Source organism: Phalaenopsis equestris, unplaced genomic scaffold (genome assembly GCF_001263595.1).
Source record: "Phalaenopsis equestris unplaced genomic scaffold, ASM126359v1 Scaffold000002, whole genome shotgun sequence".
NCBI classification, from domain to species: Eukaryota; Viridiplantae; Streptophyta; class Magnoliopsida; order Asparagales; family Orchidaceae; genus Phalaenopsis; species Phalaenopsis equestris.
In genome coordinates, this window is record NW_018164444.1 from 41,600,966 (window position 1) to 41,610,571 (window position 9,606).

Below are 9,606 nucleotides of genomic sequence, written 5' to 3' on the forward strand. Positions count from 1 at the left end.
AGTAATTGAGAAATCAAATTTCTAAATCATATTATAGTTACTAAAAATAAATGGAAAATCGTTGGTGTCATGGAAGATATACATCAATACTAAATGAATTTGCAGCTAGTTACTGGCTTGTTTAAGGAAGTGGTTTTGTGCTCTTAACTCTGAAAATAAAATTTATGCGCCTATACAAATTTAAAAAAAAAACAATGCAACATATATATATAAAAAGAACATTTTTATTCTTTATAGTGTACCACAGATATAAATATAGGCATAAACTTAAATAATTGATATCTGGTAAGAATCAAGATAATAAGGATGTAAGTGCATGGTTCCTTACTTGGCTTGGACTTGGAAGAATACTTGTAACAAGATCCTCATTTATGGTCACTGGCAATGGTGGCATTTGACTCATTATTCCTGGCATTCCACTCATGCTATTTGCAAGAATAAGCACACTTCAGGAAATATATTCAAGAATAGAGAGCAATAGACAAAATAAATGAAAAAGATAAAACAAACTAGACTTACAAGTCCTCAATCAAGAAAAATACATTACCTACTTAGAATCGCTGTAATATTGTTTCTTGTACGTAGAAAAAGATTTACATTATCTTGGATCTGCATATGGAAGAAAAAGAGGCATCAAAATAAACGAAAATGATGTAACATATAAGGCAAGAAATAGGCATGACCCAATCAAGTCATGCCATAGATCCAAATCCAAAAGAATAGTGCAAAAATAAATAAATGAATAAATTCAAAAGGAAAGTATTCAATATAACGCTCCAAAACACTGAGGCGTATTATATTCCAAAGAATACAAGTTGGGTCATTAATCACAACTCTTAGGCAAATAAAAAGGCAATTGTTCAATCAAATTAGTCATCATCCTCATCAGTAGTTCAATCCCACTATTTGTAGTCAACAATATGAATCCCTGATTTCATTCCTACTAAATGCTACCAAGGTTCGGACCACATAATGCAAATTTGGGGTAATTTCAAGCCAAGTTAATTTATTTTACATGTTTTATTTCTTAGTTCTATCTATGATATTTATTGATTTATCTTTTGCCTTTCAATAAAAACTATTTCCTCAACTATATAATGTAAAAAAAGGTTCAAAATAGTCTATGGATTATTTGTTGTAGTCCAAATTTTTTAATATGTTAACTTCGTCCCATGACTCAAATATAATTCAAAATAATCCCTCTATTAGATTATGTTGGATTGGATGTGAACAATTCAGGGACTATTTTGGATCCGATTTGAAGATTTAAGGGTTTAAATTGAACATATTAGATAGCCTATGACCAAAATTTCCCCCAATAAATAATCCAGAGACTATTTTGACATTTCTCTCTGATATATCATTTCTCCTTTTATCCTTTATAATTATACCACATCCATGATCCCTTTTAATATTATCCTTTCTACTACACTCATCTTGTTCAACATTACCATACTTATTTCCACATAGATTTTTGTAGCACAGGTTTAAATACAAATTTATGAAGTTTATGAAAAATTCTAATATTCTCTTATCAAATAAGACTAGTAAGATACTTCTTCATTAGAATCACTTAGGTTAAATTTTAGAAAAAAGATGGAATTTTCATTTATTTCTTACTTTTTTTTTTTTTGTGGGTATACTAGATCAAAATACTTTAACATATCACACCTAGAAACCACTTGGTCTTCTTGCAATATTGACAAAGTTAGAAGGCATTAAAAAGTCTTAACTAAAATGAAGCACCAAATGCCACCTTTACCAAGAATGAACTGAGACAGAAAGATTCATAAGGCTGATGAAAAATAAACTGAAGGGAATAAGGCTTCTTCTAATTATAAAAAGAAAATTATAAATATTTCCTAACAAAAAAGAAATGTTAAAAAAAATTCAAATATAATACTTATGCCTGACCATTGCACATAAAACAGGTAGGACCACATCATTTGCAAAATTCACGAATCACAAAATTTATTAAAAAAAAAGGTTATGATAAAAATTATTGCCTAACAAGATAAAAAGAAATAACATTAACTATATCCATGAATCATTAAAATGTACACCAAGTTTTGAAATCATGAAGAACTACATAAAGCAAAACTACAAGAGGCAGCTTACCATAATAATACAATATGTAAAAGCACATAAAAATTTAGAGAGTTTTAACAAATATCTTTCTTTCTTATTGCCACTTATGAATAAAATAACAGCTAAAATTTTATAGCTAATACAAATCAGAAGCTTAATTATTATAGGGGCATTTATATTTACATATCTAACACCTAAACGTTAATTTTTACATTTATGCCACCCAAATCATTAATATCACATAAAAAATACCATAATTTTAACTTTTACGAACTGAAATACACCTTTCCATGCATATGGAATGTGGCATGTATGTAACAAAAGAAATTTAGTTGTTAGATATGTAAATACATAGGAATTGTGTGATACGTATGCAAATCTTCCTATATTATAATGCCAATACAAGATTTTCCATATCATGCTCATTTAACATCGGTAGAAAAAGCAAACGATATTGCTTTCCCAACGAAAACAACGACATAAAGCAATTGACTTTAATATGTTATCTAATGGAATTATTCTTATGCGACCATTAGTCACATAAAAGATAAGACGAGAATTTAAACAAATAAAGATGTAGCGGTATACCTTTACTGTTTCAAGATTAGAAGCAATTTGGCCCAAAACTCGTACATTTTCTTCTAAGAGTTGCCTACCTGCATTATCGATGATAGGAGCTGCAAAAAATATCAGTTTGATGTTACTTCAAGACATAAAAACAAGGTGGATGATTATCTCAAAAAGTTGAAACTCCCTTGGGAACTAGTCAATTATAATTTACTCAAAATTGATTTGCTTCAACTATAATATGTCGAAGCTAGTTCAAATGAACTAAAAATCAAGTTGATATAATAATATATATACACATGTATATGTGCCATCGCCCAAATAGACACACACACATACATTTATTCAGTTATAAACAAGTATAAAAACATTACTGGCTTTTCTTCTCCTAGAAGGAGAACGAAAATTCTCTTCTTATTTGTATTTTTATAACTATTATATATAGCATTCAAACTTAAGACAATGCCATTATTTGATATATACAACTTCAAAATTACAGATTTGAAAGTATTTACACATACCTTCTCATGCAATAAGCACCACCCAATAAAAAAAAAATTTGATGGTCAAACAATCTCAAAAGAATTTTGAAATATGCAAGTCATTAGTATCACTGATGTTAAAGAGAATCAATATCATCTTACATTTGAAGGTTATGACATTTGTATGTTACCACCTCTACATATAATACTAATGTTATTCACAATCAGCTTTAAATGTTAGTATCATCAAACGCAACATCAAAACTATTGATACTGATCTACAACCTAATAACGTGATAATTGAAATGAGTTTGTTAAAAAACTTAATCTATTCATGGAAGAATTGAGCTTATATAGCCTTACAACTTTCTTCATAAATAAAACCCATAACTTTTTCTACATTTCATATTTACAAATATAAGACCCTAAACTATATAAAATTGTCAACACTCGTCAAGGTGAACAAAAAATTATCAATACTCCCATCTTGTTACACAACCTGGACAGACCCTTGGTGAGGCAGTCAACCACTTGCTCTCTAGTAACTACATGACTTGTCTCAGTGGTCCACTATTCAGCTTCTCATTGATGAATAACTTATCAATCTCAACATGCCTGGTTCTGTCGTGCTACACCGGGTTGTTCGCAATACTGATTGTTGACTTGTCGCACCACAGCTTCATTTGAGCTACTTGGTCCACCTTGATTTTTACCAATAGAGTTCTCATCCATAACAACTCGGCAACTGTTAAGGCAATGGCCCTGTATTTTTCCACTATAGTCAATCTCGCAACTACCGATTGCATCTTGCTCTTCCAAGAGACCAAATTGCCCCCACGAACATGTAGTATCCTAATGTGGACCTCCTATCATCAGCATATCTAGCCCAATCAGAGTCACAGTAGTTTTCAATGCCTGAATGCCCACTTTTTCTGAAGATCAACACCATCCCCAGTGCACACTTCAGATACCTCAGAATCTGATACACTACATTCATGTGACCCTTCCTCGGATCATGCATGCAGCGACTCACTAAGCTACTGTAAATAATATGTCAGAACGAGTGTGATTGAGAGAGTTGAGACGACCTATCAATCTCTGGTACCTCTCATGATTAACTGTCTCTCTTAACTCTATGCTCAACATTCCCATCTGATCAATTGGTGTAATTGCAGGCTTTGATCAATTGATGTAACTGCAGGCTTTCATCCCAACATATTTGTCTCTATAAGCAAGTCTAGCACAAACTTCCTCTGAGATAGAACAATCCCTTCTGTTCTATGAGCCACCTCAATTTCAAGAAAATATTTAAGCTAACCCAAGTCCATCACCTCAAACTCTTTACCCATACTTGCATTCATCTGAGCAATCTCTTCCTTATCATTACCAATGAAAATCATATCATCAACATACACAACAAGAATAGTAATATGAGCACCATGTCATCGAAAGAACAATATATGGTCGGCATTGGTTTGTGGATAGCCCATACCTAACATTGCTCCCTTGAACCTGTCAAACCAAGCTCGAGGAGAATTTTACAAGCCGTAAAGTGACTTCCTCAGTCTACATATCTTGCCCACTATTTGGTTTGTGTCAAAGTTTGACGACATCTCATGTACACCTCTAGCAGATCCCCGTGAAGAAATACATTCTTTACATCTAGTTGGTGTAATATTCATTCACTATTCACAGCCAGAGAGATGTTTCTCTTGACTATGCTCGTCTTTGTTACTGTTTCAAATGTCTCATTATAGCCGATGCATACGTCTGACTATACCCTTTCGCCACCAATCATTTTTTGTAGCGATCAATCTTTTCATCTGGGTTTGTTTAATGGGAAGCATCATTTGCACCTGACTTCCATTTTTCCTACTAGCAGCAACAACTCTCACAGCTTGTTCTTATCGAGAGCACCAAGCTCTTCCAACATAGCAGTCTTTCACTTTGAATCCTCCTTAACTATCTGTCACACTTGGGTATAGAGGCTATCCAAAGATGCAATGAATGCTCCCTATACAGGTGATATATTAGATTATGAGACAAATTGAACAATTTCATTAGAGAAACCTAAACAATCAGGAGAATAACGATCAGGACTGCATTGCTACAAAAGGCCCTCCTTAAATTCATGGGAGTGTGAGAAGAGGGGAGAGGAATCATATCACTTGCGTAATTAGATTCTCAGGTGGATAGTGTAAGTCCTCAAAAGTCGAGATAGACTGGGACACGGGACTTGTTGGCGCGAGTGGCACGGCAGACACTGTTCTATCATTTTGCATCCTCCTCTTGTATACACCCTCAGCTCACCTTAGGCTTGAATAGCACCGCCGTCGGACTCATCTTCCTCAAGGATTGGCTCTTACTCATTTGATCATTCCCACACAATGGGACAATGCCTTGTTCCCACATGTATCAATCTCTCACCATCACTACTCTTCCCCTTTAGCCTCATACCTCCATTTTAAGGAATAGTACGGTTTGAATTCTCTAAAAATCACATCCATACTCACAAATTATCTCTTCTCTATTGTGCTCCAGCAAACATAACCCTTCTAAGTAGCATAATAACCCACAAAAGCATACTTCACAGCTTTGGGATACATCTTTCCTATTGATGGTCTATTGTTCTTCACAAAACGTACACAACAAAACAACTTCAATAGGAGAATTACGTGATTATCTCCTCACAACAACTCACAAGAAGATTGTCACCCAAACACTTGAAGGCATTTTGTTGATCAATTGTGCGACTATCAAAACTGCTAGTCCCTATGGGAGTTTTTGGGATATTCATCGAGATCATGTTTCAAACTGCCTCTAGAAGGTATTTGTTATTCCTTTCTGATATTTCATGTAGTGTTGATGTGTATGGATAAGTGGTTTGATGTAGTATCCCCTAGGCAGACATGTACTCCCCAAACGTCTTGTTGGTATATTTTGATTCATTATCAGACCAAAATATTTTTTAAAACTGCCCCGTGTCATCTGAATCGCCCTGTAAAAATCCTTAATGCAAGCGATCACGTCACTTTTGTTGCTCGTCATATATAATCAGATAACACGAGAAAAACAATCTATGAAAGTCACAAAATATATATGTCATTCATCGAAGTTATAGAACAAGGTCCCCATATATCTGAATACACCAAATCAAAAACACAAGAGCTCCTATTACCAGAGCTTACATAAAAGTTTCTGGTATGCTTACCCAACTCACATAAATCACACACAAGTTTTTTGTTTATTTGTCTTATCATACAAAAACGAATATAAACGACTCAAAAGACTAAATGAAGAGTGTCTCATGTGATTGTAATGAAATAGCAGCACATCCTCCACACTCCTCTCAGATTCTTCTACTCCAGCACGTTTTACCAAGAATGTCAGTGTTGAGTCTATCCCCTTTCTATCCAAACATCACAGTCCACTATGTCACGTCCTAGTCCCGAGTCTCCGGCCAATCCACTTCTCTTGAAAGATCATCTTAGGAATATTAAAGAAAATAATATTTTTTAGTTAGAGAATAACAACACTATAGATAAAAAGTTCACTGGAAGAGAAGGAGCGTGCAAAACATTGGACAGTTATAGAATTAGTACATCCCATTGTACCCTATCAACCACAAGTTGTTTTGTAGCATTTGTTATCTGGATGCCCCTTATTAGATGAGTATAGGAATAGAACTCACTAACGTTATGCATTGCAAGTCGAGATGCACCAAAATACACTATCTAGCCTGGTGATCTTATAGTGGATATAGAGGCAAGAGCATGTGTATGATAAGTACCTTTAGCTGGGTGACCATAAGTAGCGGCGTTCCCCTTTGATGACAATAAGACAAATGTATACTCAGTCTCATCACCAGTTGCTTTCTACTTCCGCTTCAATATCTCCAACAACTCGTGTTCTAATCGAAAAAGATCACCCCTATCTTTCCCTCATTTTCTGCTACAATCAAATTTGTCTGATAGCCCCCTCTTCGACCTCTTTGGCCCCAATGTGACGACCACGACCTCTAGACATTCCACATCCACCATTCTCTCTCTTTTTGGGAGGCTTTAGACAAGCCTTACTAAGGTGTCCCACTTCTCCGCCATTGTAGCACCTGCGGGCTTCCCCCTAAGCACCTGTCATACCTTCACTCGAGGCGGCTAAAGCTAATTGCATGCCTGGAAATCCACTCGAGTGTAGCATTATGCGACTCCTCCTTTATCATCGCTGTGATGGTCTTATCCAATGAAGAAATCATTTTCTAGGCTAAGAGAAACAATTTTTGATCAAAACCTGTTCATAAGAGTTAGAAATTGTATAATCCTCATTTATGCAAAGATCTTCATGTTCATGCACCCCAGATCACTACAGCTAGACACAGAAGAGAAGTGATCAAGATCTTGTCATAGCCGCTCCAGATCTATGGAGTACTCCCAACTGATCTATCACTCTAAACCACTGTCTCTATCTCACGCTTAATCTAAAACACCCTCATATGGTTCTCAGCTCCAGCATAGATCTTCTTCAGCTTTGCCAAAATGTCGCTCACATTTCTAATGTCATTCACTGATGAGGCAATCGAAGGGGCCATCGATTGAGAAACCAAGTGTAAAGCAAGACGTGCAGTTCTCTACTCATCCCTCTTAGCAATGTCACTCTTTGATTCGACTCCCGTCAGGTATTCTTCTAGTCTCTTCCCTACTATAGCAGGCTCAATATAACGTGACCAACTCAGATACATGGTCGATCCATCAAGCTTCAGATCCACATGAGGGAGATCTAACATTACCTGCGTCAGAGCATGTGCTGAGGTAGTATCTCTCGTCCAGATGCTAGCTCTCTATATGAGACCGACTAAATCTTCAAAACTCCTGGATTCATCTTACCTAGAAGTTACAATCTCATACCTCATGCACTATCTTCGTCTCCTGACATTCTCAATCACAAATATTAAGTTTAGAACCCACTGATCACACACGACTTCCTTCATACAAGTTCGTGCGATCCACTTTGCCTTAGTCCACACAGAGCCACAACCCCTTCATCCCGCATGCCAAACCGTAGCCGCTTCGATCCTTCACCTCCATGTCATCAAGTGTAACTCCAGAAACAAAGGCCCTGCTCCATTGACTTCCTCACTCCCGAGTCGCAGTTCCAAGTTGTTTTTCACGATAAGGCAACAGCGGGACTGTTACGTACGAAAGGCCACTATACGAAGCCCTGCTCCGCTTCTTGCTCCCGCATGAAGTTGTAGAAGCCCTTCCTGACAGAACTCTGTGAGACGCTATCCTATCGAGACTGTCGTGATCCCGCAGTTTCCTTCCCAACGCCCGTCTGTTGCGATTCACGATCTCGTCTGCCATAATTCGCGAAAGAAAAGAAGATTGATCCCTCATTACTGCACCGATCGCTTTTATCCCTATTCGCGGAAGAAAAAAAGATCAATCCGACAAATCAAAATCATTCACTTTAAACTTTATATAATTTTGTGATTAAAAAAAAGATCATTCAAAAAATTAATTTTCTCATTATCTAAGAAAATATATGTACATAAATCTATTTGTGCATGAGCATGATAGCACATAGATATTACATATAACTTTATAAATATGTATTAAACACAAATATATGTCCAGATTATCCTACTTGGTTTGAATAAGTTCTATTTATTTGAAATTGATTAATTTAGAATTTAGTCAAAATTAAAATATTTAACTTAAGTTGAGGGTAACACCTCACTCTAACTTAACTCGATATCACACTTCTAAGAAGGGCAAGCACAAGCCAGTTCATCGATCATATACTCGAGTGAAAAATATAAAGGAGAGCCAAGGAAAACAACTAGGTCAACATGTGTGATGTTGGAGGTTGCAGTGTGCACTTTGGCACTCAAAATGAAAGCATTATGTTATATTCAAATGATATATCTTGATTGTTATACAAGGTACTGGATATATAAAATCAATAAACTTCAAAATGATAATTATCAAGGATATGATTAAGAGATATTTGTGCACTAGATTTAAATATATTTAATCTATTAGACAAAAAAATTAAAATATAGATTAGAATATAGTTCTAGAGTTTAGAAAATTTATACCTTAGGAGTATTATAGATATGATAATGATTTCCCCTCAATTGCTATTACTTAACCCTAGATTGGTTTAACTAACCATAATGGGGCTTGATTGCTAAGGAAAAAAACATAATTAGTTAAATAAATACCTAATTAATCAACTAGATGTTATTATGTGAAGCATCATTGTGTTGATCAATTGTTTGCTCAGAGCTCTAATTTACGTTGTTCATACTTGAAGCTGAGTTTGTCGTGAGGTACGGGAGGTGTCCCCCTATTTAAGGTTTGGAGGCCATGCCCCTGAAATTTTTTTTTTTTTTTTTTTTTTTTTTTTTTTTTAACCTTAAAATCCCGATTTGGAGGCTAAGCCTTCTTGGTTTTTTTCTAACGTTTTTTAA

The 9,606-nt window shown here is 35.3% G+C and overlaps 1 protein-coding gene across 1 annotated transcript in view; it reads right to left on the reverse strand.

Moving 5' to 3' along the window:
• Positions 1-328: 328 nt before the first annotated feature.
• LOC110017968 overlaps positions 329-9,606 on the reverse strand; it is a gene marked incomplete at its 3' end in the record, with an annotated part of 29,134 nt that continues 19,856 nt past the window's right edge. Inside the window, 3 exon segments of the mRNA XM_020715157.1 lie at positions 329-425; positions 548-609; positions 2,677-2,765. Coding sequence (XP_020570816.1) covers positions 329-425; positions 548-609; positions 2,677-2,765 — 248 coding nt within the window.